Source organism: Geotrypetes seraphini, chromosome 8, assembly GCF_902459505.1.
Source record: "Geotrypetes seraphini chromosome 8, aGeoSer1.1, whole genome shotgun sequence".
In the NCBI taxonomy this organism is placed as follows: domain Eukaryota; kingdom Metazoa; phylum Chordata; class Amphibia; order Gymnophiona; family Dermophiidae; genus Geotrypetes; species Geotrypetes seraphini.
Genome location: NC_047091.1, coordinates 133,626,018 through 133,645,497, shown reverse-complemented (window position 1 = coordinate 133,645,497; position 19,480 = coordinate 133,626,018). Strand labels below are relative to the sequence as shown.

Genomic DNA, 19,480 nt, shown 5'->3' with positions numbered 1-19,480 from the left:
GGATCCTCCCAGACCTTTTAGAAAATGTACCAGATTGGCTATATTTAGAATGGCGGCTCCTGTTCCCTTTATATCCAGAACAATTAATAACCATAACAATGCCTAAAAAATACAAAGACCACAGAATTTTATTTGACACTTGGAAAACATTGAGATATATCAGTAATCTATCACCAGAACCTATTATTAAATCTCTAACTCAATCAATATGGATAAACTCCAGGATCAGAATTGGCGGAAATAAAATCGTCTGGAAACAATGGATAAATGCAGGAATAAGAACATTGAATGATGTCATATCAGAAGGATCACTGCTTAGTTTTTCACAATTGCAAAACAAATTTGGTTTAAATAAAACACAATATTTTAAATGGATGCAATTGAAGCAGGCCATTCAGGTAGGGTTCCCTGAATGGAAAAATCTAAATAATCAATATAGCCTACAGGTTCTATGTTTCCAGACGGATTTTTTGGGTCACCAAGCCGCAAAATGGTACAAATTGATATACGGATTTTTAAATAAAAAAAAGAAAACAGGTCTTAGAGATATTTGGAGTATTGAGATTGGACAGAAAATTTCTGAATCTCAATGGCCAAGATTTTGGTCCTGGAGATTAAGATCTACAAGGTCAGCATCTATGAATCAAACATGGTTGTTCTTATTACATAGAGTGTTCTGGACCCCAACGCGCCTGCAAAAAATAGATAGTACTAGATCTAATAGATGCTGGCATTGTAAATTAGAAATAGGGACGTTAGATCATTTAATCTTTTTCTGTCCCTATGTAAATGCTTTTTGGAATTCAATTTGGCCCCAAATTAATAAATTACTAGAAAATCATGTAGGACTCTCATATGACACCATATTATTTGGCACTGCAATGAGAAATATGAGTCCGATTTCAGCAAATAATAATAAGCTATTACTGATATTAACAGGAGTCGCCATGCAACAAATTACCCAAAATTGGAAAGATTACACCAAATTAAATTACACATTCTGGTGGAATTCTGTTTGTCATATTTATAAAATGGAAAAAATAATAGCTTTACAACAGGGAAATCTTCTTAATTTTAATAAAATTTGGCAACCATTGACAAATTATTCTAATGATTAGTTCTTAGCACAAGGATAAATAATTATACATGAATGGGGTGGGTTTTGAATAATTAATGAAATATATTATATAAAAAGGGAATGGGATTTATACTATACATATTATTGTATAAGTGTTATCATATTATTTTTCAACATGATGTATTATTAATGATAATATTTAAGATATGTAATAATTAATTGTATATTATATTACTTAAATAATATAAGAATGGAAAACTTATAAATAAAAATTTAAAAAAAAAAAAAAAAAAAAAAGAGTTTTTTGTAATCGCCCTTCCCGCTCGCGTAAACCCCTTTTGGAAATAAAGTTTTCTTTATTTCTCTTCTTTTCTTTAGTTAAAAAAAAAACCAAAAAACTTTCGTTTTTTTCTTCATTTCTTTCGCTTCGCCCCGGCGGGGCCTGTTGCCATCATCGAGGCCTTGGCCTTCGATTTGGCAGAAGCCGTTTTCACTTTCATGCCCCCTCAACCCGGGTTTAAAAAGTGCCAGCGGTGCGCTCGACCAATTTCACTGACAGACCCGCACAACTGGTGTCTGCAGTATCTTGGTCCTGACCATCGAGCGTCCACCTGCACCCGCTGTGCGACTTTAAAGAAGAGAACTCTAAAAAATCGCCAGATCCAACAGCGGTTGTTATTCGGCGCCGAGATGTCTAATTCCACAGCACCGGCACCGACATCGGCCCCATCTCAGTCGGCACCTACTTCGTCGACACCGCACGATACCGCGCCGGCGTCGCACCCTACAGGTAAGCCGGCTAAGAAGCCTTCCCCGTTGGAGCGTCCTCCGGTCTCAGTAGCAGCGAGTCCAGTCCTGCCGACCTCGAGGCGTCCACGGAAGTGCTCCGCTCCTATTGACGTGAGCCCCTCGACATCGGGGTCCTCATCCTCAGAGCGTAGAGCGGCACCACAGGTACCGCAGAAGAAAAAAGCGGTACCGGTGCCTTCGCTGGACGAGCGGATTGCTGCTGTCCTGCAAGTGCAACTTAAGGAGCAGTTGCAACAACTCCTTCCCGCACTTTTGACACCGAGCCTTCCAGTCCCGGTCCGGTCTGAGCCACCGGTACCGACAGTGGAGCGCCCTCTTTTATCGGCATCCACTTTGTCGGTACCGGGTCACACTACCTCCTCGACTTCGATGCCAATCTTAGCACCGGAACCGAGAGCTCAACACCAGGCGGTGCAGACCTCGATACCAACAGCAGCAGGTCACGTCTCCTGGTACCGTATCTATGAGGTCGGGTAAGTCGGCGCGCAAAACCCGACACCTGGAACCCTCCACGCCGGAGTCTCGAGATCGTGGCTCTCAGATTCGGGACCCTGATTTGTGGGGTGATTCTGAAGAGCCCTTTCTGTCTGAAGGTGAGTGTTCCTCTGATGAAGAGGATCAACTTGTTGTTGATCCCTCTTCTAAACATGATTCCACATCTTTTACTTCTTTCTTAAAAGAGATGTGTGAATCTCTTTCTATTCCCTTGGAGGCTGAGTCGAAGAAATCCAAGGCATTCCTTGATGCTCTGGACTTTGACCAGCCTCCAAGGGAATTTCTCAAACTCCCTCTCCATGACATCTTACGAGAGACTTTCTATACAAATTTAACACCTGTTACGGTAAGTAACTGTGCTTTACCAGTTCATGTGAATACTGCCCACACATCATTTTGACTCTGCACATACAGATATATCCTCCCCCCCCCTTAACAAAAGCGTAAAAAGGTTTTTAGTGCTGACCGGCACACTGAATGCTCTTCGCTGCTCCGATGCTCATAGGAACTCATAGTTTCTCTTCCTCTGTTCTCATCTCTACCCTTAAAGTACAGGAGTAGCAAGGAGTGAAGAAGTGTTCACACTTTGTTTTTTATACATAACAGCGACATCAACAGAATCTGGCACTTCCATCCGCAGAGCAGCAAGCAATCGAAAGTGGGAAAGCAGGTATAGAGACCTGGGAATACAAAGCTAGGAATTCCCTCATGTACTACCCTGCAGGTAAGTTTGCCTGTAAGCACTGAACCATTAGTAAGGGGTAGGCACTCTGTTCTACCACAGAGTAATACAGCATGTCCAACAGTGGCATTGCTGAGAGGAAATTTTTAAAATTATCACAGGCTTTCTTGCTGTGTTGCAAATTGTTACCACAGTCTCATGTTGCTCAACCACAGTGATTGTAGCTTATGCTTTCTGATATCACCATTGGACTATACAATCATGTTGCAATACAGCAAGAGAATGTGTGATAATTTTAAAAAATGGGGCAATGTGGTGTTGAAAGGAACTGACACTGAAAATGCTCCAGTCCAGGTTTTCTGGGCCAATGGGGTATTCCTGTTGAGCTATTTTATAAAGAAAACAGTTGTGTAGCGTGATTTGTTCACAGAGAGTGTGGTTTGGTAATAAGTTATTTAAATCAATGTGATATAAATATATTTATTATGTGGTAATAAAAACAAAATATAAGTGCAATAGAAGGCTTTTTAAAGTTAGTAGGTATTTATTGTTGAGTTAGCTGAAGCCATTTCAAGTGACTTAAAGCTCTGTTTGTACCAATGAATATGTATGAGATGGATTTGCATTCACTGCCTCCCTGAGATGCAAATCTATCTCATGCATATTTATTGTGGATATCCTGAAAACCTGACCTGCCTGTGGCTCTCGAGGACTGGAATTGTCTACCCCTGATCTAGAGTAGCAAAAATGTCAGAGCTGGAGGCACCTTAAAGACTTAACCAATTTAAGCAGGCTTTAACAAAGCTGCGGTAGAGGTTTCTACTGCAGGCCAGCGAGGTAACTGCTCCAATGCTCATAGAATTTCTATAAGCATCAGAGCATTTACATGCTGGCCTGCGGTAGAAATCTCTACCAAGGCTTTGTAAAAGGAAACCCTTAAAGAGGCAGAAGCTTTCAAGGGCAAGGGTTCACTTTAATTTTTATTTAATTTAATTCTTCTTATACCCTAAAGGGACTCAAGCAGATTACAATGAAAATAACATTAAAACTATAGAGGGGCAAAATCAAAAAAAGTGTCTAAGTCCCCTTTTGGCCTAAGTCCCTAAACATAGAAACATAGAAATAGACAGCAGATAAGGGCCCACGGCCCATCTAGTCTGCCCACCTTAATGTCCCTTCCCTTACCTTTGCCCTGTGAATAGATCCCATGTGTCGATCCCATTTGGCCTTAAAATCAGGCACGCTGCTGGCCTCAATCACCTGTAGTGGAAGACTATTCCAGCGATCAACCACTCTTTCAGTGAAAAATAATTTCCTGGTGTCACCTCGTAGTTTCCCACCCCTGATTTTCAACGGATGCCCTCTTGTTGTCGTGGGACCCTTGAAAAAGAAGATATCTTCTTCCGCCTCGATGCGGCCCGTAAGATACTTGAACGTCTCGATCATGTCCCCCCTCTCTCTGCGCTCCTCGAGCGAGTATAGCTGTAATTTGTCAAGCCGTTTTTCGTATGGTAGATCCTTGAGTCCCGAGACCATCCGGGTGGCCATTCTTTGCACCGACTCCAGTCTCAGCACATCCTTGCGATAATGCGGCCTCCAGAATTGCACACAGTATTCCAGGTGGGGCCTCACCATGGATCTATACAATGGCATAATGACTTCCGCCTTACGACTGACAAAACCCCTTCGCATGCAGCCCATGATTTGTCTTGCCTTGGACGAAGCCTGCTCCACTTGATTGGCAGACTTCATGTCCTCACTGACGATTACCCCCAAGTCTCGTTCTGCTACCGTTTTTGCTAGGATCTCGCCATTAAGGGTATAAGACTTGCATGGATTCTGGCTGCCCAGGTGCATAACTTTGCATTTTTTGGCATTGAAGTTGAGTTGCCATGTCCTAGACCATCGCTCCAGTAGGAGTAGGTCGTGCATCATGTTGTCGGGCACTGAATCTTCGTCTGTTGTGCATTTGCCCACTACATTACTCTGTTTGGCGTCATCGGCGAATAATGTTATTTTACCTCGAAGCCCTTCTGCCAAGTCTCTTATAAAGATGTTGAATAGGATTGGGCCCAAGACTGAGCCCTGTGGTACTCCACTAATCACCTCCGTCATTTCGGAGGAGATGCCGTTCACCACCACCCTTTGGAGCCTACCTCCAAGCCAGCTCCCAACCCATTTCGTCAATGTGTTACCTAATCCTATAGAACTCATCTTGCTCAGTAACCTGCGGTGTGGTACGCTATCGAATGCTTTGCTAAAGTCCAGGTACACGATGTCCAGGGACTCCTCAATATCCAGCTTCCCCGTTACCCAGTCAAAGAAGCTGATCAGGTTGGATTGGCAGGATCTCCCCTTAGTAAATCCATGTTGTCGGGGATCCCGTAGATTCTCCTCATCCAGGATCTTATCTAATTGGTGTTTGATTAGAGTTTCCATTAGTTTGCTCACTATCGATGTTAGACTCACTGGTCTGTAGTTTGCTGTCTCCATCTTTGAGCCTTCAACTCAGAAGCAGGGAAAGTGTCCATAACCAAAACAAACGTCCATGTTTTGATTATGGCCTTCCACTGCCTAAACGCCCAATCTCCACTACGTCTAAAAGTACCCCCACAGCACGTCTACACTTTTTAGCCATAATGAAACAAAAACACGCCTAGGCCACAAACGTCCAACAGAAGGGCTTTTAGGCGAAGGAGGAGCCAGTCCTTCGCCTAAAAGCTGGATTCTGTAACCGGTGTCTGTCAAAAACAACACCGGTTACAGAATCCTCCCCCTCAACGATCCAGGCAGGAGGGTGCCCAAGCCCTCCTGCCATGTTAAACCGTGACACCCCCCCCCTCCCGACACCATCGGGGCAAGAGGGAGCTCAAGCCCTCTTGCCCCAGCCAACCGCGGCACCCCCGACATATCGGGGCAAGAGGGAGCCCAAGCCCTCTTGCCCCCCCGACTCCCCGACTCCATCAGGGCAAGAGGGAGCCCAAGCCCTCTTGCCCCGCCGATTGTGCCCCCCCCCCTCCGACTCGTTCGGGCCAAGAGGGAGTCCAGCCGATCCTCTGGTCCAGCCGATCCTCTACCCCCACCCCCCACTACATTACGGTCAGGAGGGATCCCAGGCCCTCCTGCCCTTGATGAACCCCCCTCCCCCCAACATCCGCTCCCGCAGAACCGGGTTGGGCCCATGTGCCTAAGGCCCCGCCCACAGGCAGGACCTAAGGCTCCCGGGCCTATTCTGATTGGCCCAGGCGCCTTAGGCCCCACCAGTAGGCGGGGCTTTGGTTAGGCTGGGCCAATCCGGCCCCATTCGTCGGACGGGTTTGGCACTCGTCTGTCCGGCCAACTTACCTAAAGGTACGGGGAAGGGGGGTGAGGGTTGGGGGGTCGTGGGGTCGGCCGGGGGGTCGTGGGTCAGCTGGGAGGGGGGCCGATCGGGGGTTCTGGGGGGGGCGGACGTTGGGGGGAGGGGGGTTCGTCGAGGGCAGGAGGGCCTGGGATCCCTCCTGCCCATAATGTAGTGGGGATGGGGTAGAGGATCGGCTGGACCAGGAGGGCTTGGGCTCCCTCCTCGGGGGGGGCGGGGCACGATCGGCGGGGCAAGAGGGCTTGGGCTCCCTCTTGCCCCGATGGAGTCGGTGAGTCGGGGGGACAAGAGGGCTTGGGCTCCCTCCTGCCCCGATGGAGTCGGTGAGTCGGGGGGGCAAGAGGGCTTGAGCTCCCAATGTTGTGTGGGGGGGAGTGATGCATCGCGGCAGGAGAGACGCCTCATCTCCCCTACCGTGATGCCATCACTCCTCTACCCGAACTGCCATGAGTCGCGGCAGTTCGGGTAGAAGAGTGATGGCATCGCGGTAGGGGAGATGAGGCATCTCTCCTGCCGCAATGGTTAGGTTGCCGGGCCACTGAACTGACGGTGCCAACGGCCATCAGCTCAGCGGCCCGTTTTTCGGCACTTAGACCTGGTTTTATTTCGTCTAAGTGAAAAAGGTCTAAGTGCCGACTAAACTGTATTGGTTATACCTGTTGTACACCTAGGTGTAGGTCGGCCCTCCCACTGCCCGCCCTTTCCCCTCCTCTAAACACACCTCTTTTCTCTCTGTGCGTTTAGAGGCAGGGGAAAGGCCTAAGATGTTTTTAGATACGTCTAAAAACCAGCTTTGGTTATGGGTACTTGGACGATCAGGCTTTTTGATCGTCCAAGTAGCCACTTAGGACACTTTTTAGATGTTTTTTTTTTTTTTTTTTTAATTATTATATACAATTACATGCTGTAGAAATAATACATGGTAAAACATACAGATGAAATAACCAAAAAGGTTCATTTAGAGGAGTTATATAATTGCAAAATACTTTGTAAGATGTGCTGGCTTGTCTTTGAAAGCTCATGCCTTAATAAATTGGTTAGTTTATAAATTGCCACCAGCTTCTGTCATTTTTTTTTTCTCTCTCTCTCCTGTATAATCTGGTCACTTCTGGTTTCTGGTGTGTGGATTATTTTTCCAGCATGGATTTTTCTATAGTATATATCTTGGTCATCAGTCTGTAGACGCATGACATGCTCTGTGAGCAATTGCTGAAAAATTTGTAAATTTTGTTTCATATGGGGCTGCAAGTTATTTGCAGTTAATTCTGGGCTCCTTTTATGAAGCCATGTTAGGCTTTTTTATCTCCAGCTGTGGCGGTATTAGCTCCGACGCTCATAGAATTCCTCTGAGCAGCGGAGCTAATACCGCCACAGCCAGCGATAAAGCCTAACATGGCTTCCTAAAAGGGGATGGGTGGGTCTGTGATTAACGCATTCAATATTAATTTTGATTAAAAAATTAATCTACAAACATCTCGTCTGCTCTTTCCACACCCATACCATACCATACAGTTTCTTATATCCTGCAATTTTCAACAAGGATTCATTTCAGTTTACAATAAGAATTCTGAGCATTCATTGAAGTTACACCAGGATTCATAGGCTATAAGGAGTATAAACCATGAGAATTACAGTGAGAAGAGATATGTCTTCAACAGTTTCCTGAATTGGTAGTAGATGGAGAGCTGGCCTTGGTGCGATTCAACATCAACTCCACCCTTTCCCATGCTGGTCTGCCTTTACGGTGGTCTTCAGTTGGCCCCTGGCAGTGACAGTATTGCGCATATGCCGCCTGCTTCAAAGCTTTTCCTTTGGCCCATCTCACCCATGATGTAATAGAAAGTGATGTTGGTGGATGTGGGATGGGTCAGAGGGAAGGCTTTGGAGCAGGCTACAGGCAGCATGTATGCAATGCTGCAGCTGCCAAGGATCCACTAGAAAGGGGGGGGGGGGGAGGAGAATAAGCTGCATAAGTAGAGGGGACCACTGGTAGAAGCTATGGCCAAGGAGAAAAGCTCCAGTAACCATGAGAAGATCTTGGTGCTTGCACACCACTAAGTTTGTGGTGTTGCTCATTGGGTGGGAGGAGAAAGGAAGGGACAGAGAGATAATGGACTCCAGGAAAGAAAGAGAGAGAATAGACCTGGGGAAGAGAAAAGGGAGAGATGTTAGATCTGAGGGTGGGAGGGAGAGAGATTCAGTCCTTTTAAGTTTCAAGTTTATTAAAAAATTAAATATACCACCTAGGCACAGTTCAAAGCAGTGTACAATTAAAATAAAAACATAAAAAAGTGACATAAATGTATACATAATTCATGAAAACAAGCACAAATAGATAGAATATATCACTCACAGAATAAATAAATAGGGAAGGTAGGGATAAAGTTTCAATAATATTAAAGAATCGGAGGGAGGGAAAACCAAGAAGGAGGGTGGAAAAAAATCAAAACCAAAAAAGGAATGTTCTTATAAGGACAATCATAATCCATATGTCTCTTTGAACAAGGGATGGGAAGAGGGATAGGATTTGATATACCGCCTTTCTGTGGTTACAATCAAAATGGTTTACATATTATATACATGTACTTATTTTGTACCTGGGAGAGTGGAAAGTTATGTGTCTTGCCCAGAATTACAAGGAGCTGCAATGGGAAATAAATACATCCCCTTTAATTGTGCACCTAATCATGACTAAAATTATTTAATCATGTGATTAAAAGTTTTAATTGAAATACAGTCCTAGTTTCATGAACAGCAAACTTATCAGTTTTGTTCCCATCTCCTTATAACAAACTCTCTTTAGGTGTCCCAGATAATGAGGATATATTCAAGAAGCCTCGTGAAGTCGTCCATAGAAACACGCATTTCCTGAAAGACCCATTCAGCCAAGCACTAAGTAAATCCCAACTTCAGCAGGCAGCGGCCCTTAATGCCCAGGTGAGAGAGGAAGTCTGGACAAGCTTTTGGTGCTGAGTAGGGACAAGGAAAATGCTTGAAATACAGAGAGGATATATATATATATATATATATATAATTTAGTTGGGCCTCACTCACTATTTAAAGTTCAGTGAATTAAATTCAAAATGTTAAACTTTTTGCCATTGAGCTGGAGAGGATTTTGACAACAATTTCAACAGCTGGAATGTGAGGATGGAGCTGGGTCGACTTTTACGGTCTATTTACCGCAGTGGTCTCAAACTCGCAGCCCAGGGGCCACATGCGGCCTGCCAAGTCCTATTTTGAGGCCCTCGATATGTTTATCATAATCACAAAAGTAAAATAAAACAGTTTCTTGATCATATGTCTCTTTAGCTATAAATGACAATATTATTATTAAGACTTAGCCAAAAGAAAAGATTTATAAACTGTAAAGAATTTTACCTCATGCAAAATTGTCATTTCTTTAATAAGACATTAACTATTTTTTTCTGAGGCCCTCCAAGTACCTACAATCCAAAATGTGCCCCTGCAAAGGGTTTGAGTTTAAGACCACTGGTCTACCGCAAATGACAACTCAGATTCAGATAGGCTGGAGTAAGCTTAGACAGCAACTCAGTAGTTGGAACTGAAGGACACTACCAGGCAGACTTCTACAGTCTGTGTCCCAAAAATGCCAAAGAAAGACAATGATTAAGTATTTTATATCACATTCATTGTTGGTTTAATTGTGAATTGATAATGAATGCAGCTGTTGGGCAGATTAGAAACATAGAAACATAGAACATGACGGCAGAAAAGGGCCACGGCCCATCTAGTCTGCCCACACTAATGGCCCACCCCCCTAACTACCTCCATGAAGAGATCCCACATGCCAATCCCATATTTTCTTAAAATCTGGCACGCTGCTGGCCTCAATTACCTGTTGTGGAAGATTATTCCAGCGATCAACCACCCTTTCGGTGAAGAAATATTTTCTGGTGTCACCATAAAATTTCCCACCCCTGATTTTCAACGGATGCCCTCTTGTTGCCGTGAGTCCTAACGGATGCCCTCTTGTTGCCGTGAGTCCTTTAAGGAAAAAGAGATCCTCTTCCACCTCGATACGGCCTGTGACATATTTGAACATTCAGGTCTTTATGTGCCATAAATCTATCATATATCCTTAGGTGGAGCTACAGGATTTTTTGGAAGTTGCTGAAAACTTGGTTATTCTGGAAGTTTGTTGTTGGACAAATTAATATACTTAAGTTTTATTCATAATTATAAATTCCTGGTTAATCTTATTTTGTCTGTATACTGCACTGAACCATGATATGTGTGGTTTATAAGCCACTAATTATGCAATGTAATGCCATTTAGTATGTTACTATGTATATGGAGTCAGTACAGAATTAGTGAAATATCTGATCCTGCACAACCTGCAATACTCTGTAATGGTGGCCAGTCCTGGATAAAAAGAATTAAAGTAATTAAGACCAGATGGTTCCAGTGTCTGAAGAACACCAGAAGATAAAGGCTCAATATGAAAAAACAGTATATATCCAAGATATGTAAAAATGAGAGGTTGGCTGAGATTCAACATTTTGTCATGTCACTGCCACTACAGTGCATGATAAACCACTTCCCCCTGTTGCAGAACTCGGATTTGTGCTGAGATCTGACTGAAAAGGTTTGAAAGAATTATGTTTCTCTGACTTTGATGGCCAGATCCAGTATATATAGCCGTTAGGAAGCTCTGTTCATTTATAGTTGCCTTGCTAATATTTGCTTTTGTGTCTGTCAGTATAAACAGGGGAAGGTGGGGCCGGATGGGAAGGAGCTGATCCCCCAGGAATCTCCAAAGGTCAATGGCTATGGGTTTGTTGCCACGCCATCCCCTGCCCCAGGTAAGCTAAGAACTAGAAGTGCCCTTGGCCCTTGCACTGTTGAAAAGGTTTGTGCAGAAAAATAAGAGACTTGTATCGGTTAGAGAAATGGGCAGAGCAATGGCAGATGAAGTTCAACGAGGAGAAATGCAAAGTAATGCATTTAGGTAATAAGAATAAGGAACACGAGTATAGAATGTCAGGCGCAACTCTGGGTAAGAGCGAACAAGAAAAGGACCTGGGTGTACTGATAGATAGGACCCTGAAGCCATCGGCACAATGCGCGGCAGCAGCAAAGAAAGCAAACAGAATGTTAGGCATGATAAAGAAAGGAATCATGAGTAGATCGAAGAAAGTCATAATGCCGCTTTATAGAGCAATGGTCAGACCACACTTGGAATACTGTGTCCAACATTGGTCTCCCAACCTAAAGAAGGATATAAAACTACTGGAGAAGGTTCAGAGACGAGCAACGAAGCTAATAAGAGGTATGGAGAACTTGGAATATGAGGAACGACTCAAGAAACTGGGACTGTTCTCCCTTGAGAAGAGGAGGCTGCGAGGGGACATGATCGAGACGTTCAAAATACTGAAAGGCATCGATAAAATAGAGCAGGAAAATAAATTATTTATATTGTCCAACGTGTCACGGACAAGAGGACATGGTTTGAAGCTAAGGGGGGACAAGTCCAGGACAAATGTCAGGAAGTTCTGCTTCACGCAGCGAGTGGTGGACGCCTGGAATGCTCTCCCAAAGGAGGTTATTAAGGAATCCACTGTGTTAGGATTCAAAGGCAAATTAGATGCGCATCTCCTTACGAGAGGCATAGAGGGTTATGGGTGACTAAAACTACATCAGGTATATATATACCTGATAGGGCCTCCGCGTGTGCGGATCGCCGGACTAGATGGACCATGGGTCTGATCCGGAGATGACAGTTCTTATGTTCTTATGTTCTAAAGATTCCCCAAGTGTCTGAGAGTAGCCCAGTAAGTCAAGAACTCTCTAGCTGCTCCCTAGGTGATTGACTAATGATTAGGTGAACAGAGTTTATTTTAAGGCTTCGTAAATACATGTGCTCAATTAGTTATTCTTCCATGTTGCAAGTTTGCACAGTAGTATAAAGTGCCTTCTGTATTTATGGTATGCATTATCGGTGACGTTTTTTAGATGATGTCCAAATCTGATTTTGGACGTTTTGCAAAAAAAGGTCCAAAAATACAGTGCCAAACATGGCCATTTTTTGAACCAGAAAATATCTATCTTTTTGTTTTGAAAATCTCCATTTTAAATATTTTTATGCTCGGTGAGTTAAGGGCTATTTCAAACAAAAAATGTCCAAGGGAAAAATACACAAAAACAAGCCTTTGGTATGTCTTGGGACTAGAAGTCTTACTAGACTGGCCACACAGATGTCCTAGCAGAGCAGTGAGGCAGCCTAAGGGGCACTGCAGTGAACTTCACATAGAAGGTCCCAGGTACACATCACATCATAAACCAATTTAAGTTGTTTAGTGAGCCCTCCAGGAATAGCAAAAAATGTACTGTACCCAACTGTTTACCACTACAATAATCGTTATGCCTGCAGGTATCACCTATTTGTGGGTTCAAAATATATTTTTGGAGCACTCACACTTTCCACCACAAGTGTACCAGTTAGAGTGGGATATGGGCCTGGGCCCCCTTTTCTACAGTCCACTTCACCGACCACTAGGCTGCTCCAAGGACCTGCTTGTTGCTCTACAAGGATTAGCTATTCTGTTGCAAAGACATAGGATTATGTACTGTAGTTTGTTGCTTCCCTGTAGTCACAAACTTTGCAGAAGGGTATCACTCAAAACTCTCAACTCCCCCTTCAGCAGTGGAGAACAGCTCCCCCTTCAATTTTTTCTTTTATAAGTGAACTGAGAAAGTGTGTTCTGATCCGCTCTGCTTTTTTATTATTTTGGGGTATTTTGCCATTGAAACATAGAAACATAGAAAGATGACGGCAGATAAGGGCTACAGCCCATCAAGTCTGCCCACACCATCGACCCTCCCCTTTAAGTCTAATGTCCCCTTCAAGTAGAATAGTAATAATGCCATTCTACTTACCTGCTCTTTCAAGTCTATACCCTAGTGATCCTATCCTTTGGCTGACCCTCGTAGTGATCCTACATAGGTATCCCATTTATTCTTGAAGTCTGGGACGCTGTGTGCCTCTATCACCTGCATTGGAAGCTTGTTCCAATGCTCAATCACTCTCTCCGTGAAGAAGTACTTCCTGGCGTCTCCACGAAACTTCCCTCCCCTGAGTTTGAGCGGATGACCTCTTGTGGTCGAGGGTCCCTTCAGGAGAAAGATATCATCTTCCACCTCAACCCGTCCCGTGATGTACTTAAATGTCTCAATCATGTCTCCCCTCTCCCTACGCTCCTCGAGAGAGTAGAGCTGCAACTTGCTCAGTCTTTCCTCGTACGGGAGACCCTTTAGCCCCGAGACCATCCTGGTGGCCATCCGCTGAACCGATTCAACTCTGTGCACATCTTTACAGTAATGTGGCCTCCAAAATTGCACACAGTATTCTAGATGAGGTCTCACCATGGCTCTGTACAATGGCATCATGACTTCAGGCTTCCTGCTGACGAAGCTTCTCCTGATACAACCTATCATCTGCCGCGCTTTAGATGAAGCCTTCTCCACTTGAGTGGCAGCTTTCATATCAGCACTGATGATTACTCCTAAGTCTCGTTCTGCCGTAGTTCTGATTAAAGTTTCTCTATTCAGGGTGTAAGTTCTGCAAGGATTTCTGTTTCCGAGATGCATGACCTTACATTTTTTGGCGTTGAAGCCCAGCTGCCAGATCGAGGACCAGCTTTCTAAAGTACGCAGGTCTTGCTCCATAGCATCTTTTAGATTATAGTCGTTTACTATATTGCATAGTTTGGCATCATCAGCGAATAAGGTTACCTTGCCTTGAAGCCCTTGAGTCAGATCCCCAATGAATATGTTGAAGAGGAGAGGGCCCAGGACTGAACCCTTTTTTTCCTGTGTGGCTTCAGTGCTTGGAGGTTCCCTTTGTGGGTTTACTCCACTGGGGAAAGGATGCAGACCAACCTCTGAGTACCTGCTGAGCCAGCCTGCTTTGTGTCCCATCAGGAGTTCAGAGTCCATGCCCCTGGGAGCTTGCTCACCTGCTGATTCATCAGGTGCTTGAGCGCAGGCTGGGGATCCCCTGTGTAACAACCCTCTGGGTATCAGGGAGCCAGTTGCACATTTTCTCCCCCCGACGCATTGTGTGGATTTTCAGGAGTCAGAGTCCTTGGTCGGAGTCCGCCTGACTGGCAGCCAGTTTTCCAGCAGTGGCCTTTTTCTGGCATTTTCTGAGGCAAAAATCCTTTCCCTGCAAGAAGGCTGCTGTAAAATGAGGGGAACCAGAAGTCACAATAAGTTCTCCCTTTATTTCCTAAGGAGAAAATGGGGGGGGGGGGGGGGGGGCGCTCTGTGTGAAAATGACAGATTCAAGGGTTTCTGGGATTAGAGTTAGATTCCCCCACCTCTACAACCCCTTTTTCGTCATTGTTTGTTTTTCAGTTAAACTCCCATGGGCTGATTTTGGCGTGATTTTTCTGGCACCTGCCATCTTGGATTTTTAGCTATCTTTTTTTCAAGTGCTTTTTTCTGCCTGAAACCCCTTGTTTTGCTTAGGGATAATCTGTAGTAGATTCCTCAGGCCAATCTAGTCCTAATTCATGCATTCTATGTGCAGATTTGCTGGCTGAGAAGTGGCTGTGTTCCACATGCTGGGGAAAAGACCTGTCCAGAGGTTGCATGCGAGCACAAGGAGGTAGAGGAGGCCCTACTACCCCAGTCAGGGGTCCTGCAGTGGTCCTTGGGACCTCCTGTTCAGGGATTCTCAAATTTTGTCAGTTTCCTATGGAAAGCCCTTTTGCATAGGCTGGATGTGCACATGGTCCTAATCCATTATCTGGAAAGGGCTAATGATTCCTGACTCTCTGACCACCCAATTCTCCTGACCAGTCAATCAAGACAAGGCAAATAGGCATCGATTGCCAGATGGATTTGTATGACAATTTCCTCTTCCTACATTGCTTGTGGTAAACAGCCCCCTATCTCAATCGCAGCACATTCGACTAGAGGCATGGCTGCTTCCTGGGCTGAATCCCGGACTGTTTTACCTGATGAAATTTGTAGAGCAGGTCCTTGGTCTACTCTCCACACCTTTACAGGGTTCTAGAGAGTGGATATAGCAGCTTGAGAGGATGCCATTTTTGGGTTCTCAGTACTGTGGGCAGGCTTATTTATCCTTTCCTAGGTATATGACATTGCTTTGGTACATCAGCTACAGTACAGAATCCTATGTCTTTGCAACAGAATGGAAGATAAGGTTCTCACCTCTTTAATCTTCTTTCTGTTATAAGACATAGGATTTCTTACAGCCCACCCTGTATAGACATTTGATTTGCCTGATTTCTGTCTCGGATCTTGCCGGTGTCCATCATGGGATGACTTCAGTCATTTTTTTTTTTTTTTATCGTTCTTTATTCATTTTCAAATTGAACAGCAAGTGCACAAAAGAATATTCTATACAAGTTATTTCACAATAGCACATTAATCTCTACCAACCACCCACCTTTATCACATTTTCAGTAAGAATAAACACACATATTATATAGCATATTTTAACATATTATGTATAAATTATTCCCAACTCCCTCCCCCCCTTTAGTGTGCTAACAAGAAAGAAAAGGAAAAGAGAAGAATCGATGACTATTCACCACAATATGTTGCCAATGGCCCCCATATTTTTATAAAGTTAGTATATGTCCCTCTTTGTACTGCTATTGCTCGTTCCATTTTAAATATATGGCATAATGAATTCCACCAAAATGTATAACTTAAGGTTTCTGTGATTTAAGATTCAAAAGAGACAAAGCTACAGGTGCAGGAAGGCACCTATTCCCTCTATCCTTTGGGGTTTTTATCAGGTTTCCTTGTTACACTTAGCAGGTTGGTTCCTAGCTACTTATAAGCTTACTTTATTGTGCATTGTTAATTGTTATTAATCATTGTTCTATTGTCATAAGTTACAAAGCAGAACAGAATATGGCTTGTCACTTGGGAGGTTCCCCATGCTCTTCCTTCTCTTTTCTTGTGTTTCAGTGGAGTTTGATTGCTTTGATACTAACTGAAGGGGGAGCTGTTCTCCACCGCTGAAGGGGAGGAGTTTAGAGTTTTGAGTGACACCCTTCTGCAAAGTTCACGACTATGGGGAAGCAATAGCTACAGTACAGAATCCTATGTCTTATAACAGAAGATTAACGAGGTAAGGACCTAATCTTCCATTATATATTTAGCTGTTATAGAGCCTGGTATATACTGTCAATTTCACCTCTTAAAAAGAGGGGGGGGGGAGGTGTCAGTGACCACCGGGGACTTAAGGGGGTGAGATTCATGCCTTTATTCCTCCAGTGGTCATCTTGCCATTTTGAGCACCTTTTTGGAACTTAGTCATTATTGAAACAGGTCTAATCTAAAACAACCTAATTTTTTCCTGGATGTTTTTACAATGTTCCATTATTGCTGAAAAATGACCAAATCATAAGCCTGCCCAAAACATGCCTCCAACTTACCCTCTGTTGAGATTTAGATGAATTGTGGAGAAATACGTTTTAAAATCTTTCCACTTTCAATAAACATATGTTTAAACACCCCAAAACAAAACAAGTTTCAAAAAAGCAATTTGAAGGTTTGTGCAGAAAAAAAAAATCCGTCTGCCGGGTTATGCCATTTTTTGTTTTGAAAAGGAGCCCCTAAATCTGTTAACATGCTTAAGCATCAAGAGTTTTCTATGTATGGTATGCATGAGAATAAACTCTAAAGAATGAAATTTGCAGTTTGTATCAGTAATATGCTAGAAAAATAAAATTAAAATAAATCACTCAAACGCATTTCTCCTTATACCTGGCTTGATCACATTGTTTCTCATTAACAGGTGTGACAGATTCTCCATTGATGACATGGGGTGAGATAGAGAGCACTCCTTTCCGCCTGGATGGCTCAGATACTCCTTATGTAGACAAGACTCCTGGACCTGCATTCAAGGTGCTGTATTCTGTCTGAATTAATCATTTCTTTAGATGGAACAATATTTTCTCTCTCTTCAAGTTCAGAATTCAGTTTTTCTTCAGCTATAGATGGGTATCCCGGGCCAGCCAATGGCAGAAGTGCAGTAGTCAGAGCCCAAGGAAGTTGTGGCTGTGACTAGTGCCGGGATGACTTTTCCATTACTTCTTTCTACCTCTTGAGATGTAGAAGTAGCATGCTTTTGTGTATCAGCAGCCCCTTGTGGAAAAGGAGGTGCCACAGCCCAGCTGGGAATTCCTGATGACACTAGTCTTCTGCACCATTTGATCTGCCTCAAATTGACTGATCATATGTTTGTTACAGATTTTGGAGCCAGGACGCAGGGAACGATTAGGTCTAAAAATGGCCAATGAAGCAGCAGCCAAAAACCGAGCCAAGAAGCAGGAAGCTTTAAGGAGAGTCACAGAGAATTTGGCCAGGTAAGAAATTCCCATAGCAGCTTATGGTTAGAGACATGGTCCTTAATCTAAACTTCCAGCTCAATTTGTGATCTGTTGCTTAACATCTAGTAAAATCTCTATCAGCCGATGCCCTTGCAAAGTTCTTTAATGAAAAGGTTACCACTCTAAGATGCTCCTTCCCTCCCACAGTCTCCTACAATTCCCTGACCTCTATTGATCTCAACCCTACCTTACCTGTATCCACCCCCATTCCTGCCGACAGATCCTGGACCACCTTCGAGCTTGTCTCTGAACCGCAAGTCTCCAAACTCTGCCTCAAACTAAAAACTTGCAAGTGCATTTTGGATCCTTTCCCCTCCTATCTATTCGAGAATATCCCTACACAGGCCATCGCTTCCCTCACCGACCTTATAAACTCTGCCCTAACATCGGGCCTTTTCTCCCCCGACATGGGACACATTTCATTGTCCCCTCTACTGAAAAAGGCCGACCTTGATCCCACCATTCCATCTAACTACCGTCCTATAGCAAATATCCCTCTCCTAACCAAGCTATTAGAATCCATCATATCCACCCAACTCTCATCCTACCTAGAACGTTTCTCTATCCTCCTACCCCACCAATTCGGCTTCAGACCCAACTTCAGCACCGAATCCCTCCTGGCCTCACTAATCTCTAAGGTACAACAACTCCATTCTCGCAACAAATTCGCTGTCCTTCTTCAATTCGACCTCTCCGCAGCCTTCGACGTCGTTCACCACGACATCCTAATCTTCCAACTCTCTGAAATAGGCATAAGCTCCACAGTCCTTGACTGGTTCTCGAAATTCCTACGCTTCCGCTCCTCCACCGTTAACACAAACGGTTCCTCATCCCCCGCCTGGAAGACGAAATGTGGAGTCCCGCAAGGCTCACCCCTCTCCCCTATCCTTTTCAACATCTACATGTCCTCTCTGAAACGCCTTCATCTATCCCCCATAGAAACTCTCTACTCCTATGCTGACGACATCCTCATCCTCCTCGAAACCGACGCGAACCTCTCGAACCTCGCCGAGAACATCTCCACATGTATTACGAACCTCCAATCCTGGGCCCAATCTGTACAAATGAAACTGAATGAGTCCAAAACCAAACTACTTTGGCTCGGCCCAATTTCAGATCATTTACCCACCTCCATCCCTCTACCTTCCGGCCTCACTCTTCAGCTTGAGTTTTCAAGCAAAGTCCTAGGCATCATCTTAGACTCCTCTCTCTCCTTCAACGATCACCTCAACTCCCTGGTAAAAAAATGCTTCTTCAGCCTCCATATGTTGAGGAAAGTAAGATCTTGCTTTCATCATTCTCATTTCGCCATCCTCGCTCAATCCACCATCCTCTCTAGACTAGACTACTGCAACTCCATCTATATAAGCCTAACTAAGAAAAACCTCCTTAGACTTCAGCTAATTCAGAACGCCGCGGCCAAGCTTATTTTCGCAAAAGGCAAGTTTGATCACGTTTCCCCACTCCTCTCCAAGCTCCACTGGCTCCCAGTATACTCCAGAGTCCTCTATAAATGTGCCTGCTTAGCCTTCAAGATTCTACATGGCGTCCTTCCTCCTGTTATCCCACTCTTCTGGAATTCCTCAAACCCGCTCTCTTCTAGACCCTCCCAAAAACTGAAACTATCTTTCCCATCTATAAAAGGTATATCCCGCGCA

At 44.1% G+C, this 19,480-nt stretch overlaps 1 protein-coding gene across 1 annotated transcript in view; it reads left to right on the top strand.

The window, feature by feature from the left end:
- Positions 1-19,480, top strand: part of ESS2 (ess-2 splicing factor homolog) — a 33,549-nt gene that overhangs the window by 12,769 nt on the left and 1,300 nt on the right. Inside the window, exons 5-9 of the mRNA XM_033955779.1 lie at positions 2,990-3,107; positions 9,230-9,363; positions 11,150-11,252; positions 17,228-17,337; positions 17,683-17,798. Of these exons, the coding sequence (XP_033811670.1) occupies positions 2,990-3,107; positions 9,230-9,363; positions 11,150-11,252; positions 17,228-17,337; positions 17,683-17,798 (581 nt within the window). The remainder of the gene's footprint in view (positions 1-2,989; positions 3,108-9,229; positions 9,364-11,149; positions 11,253-17,227; positions 17,338-17,682; positions 17,799-19,480) is intronic.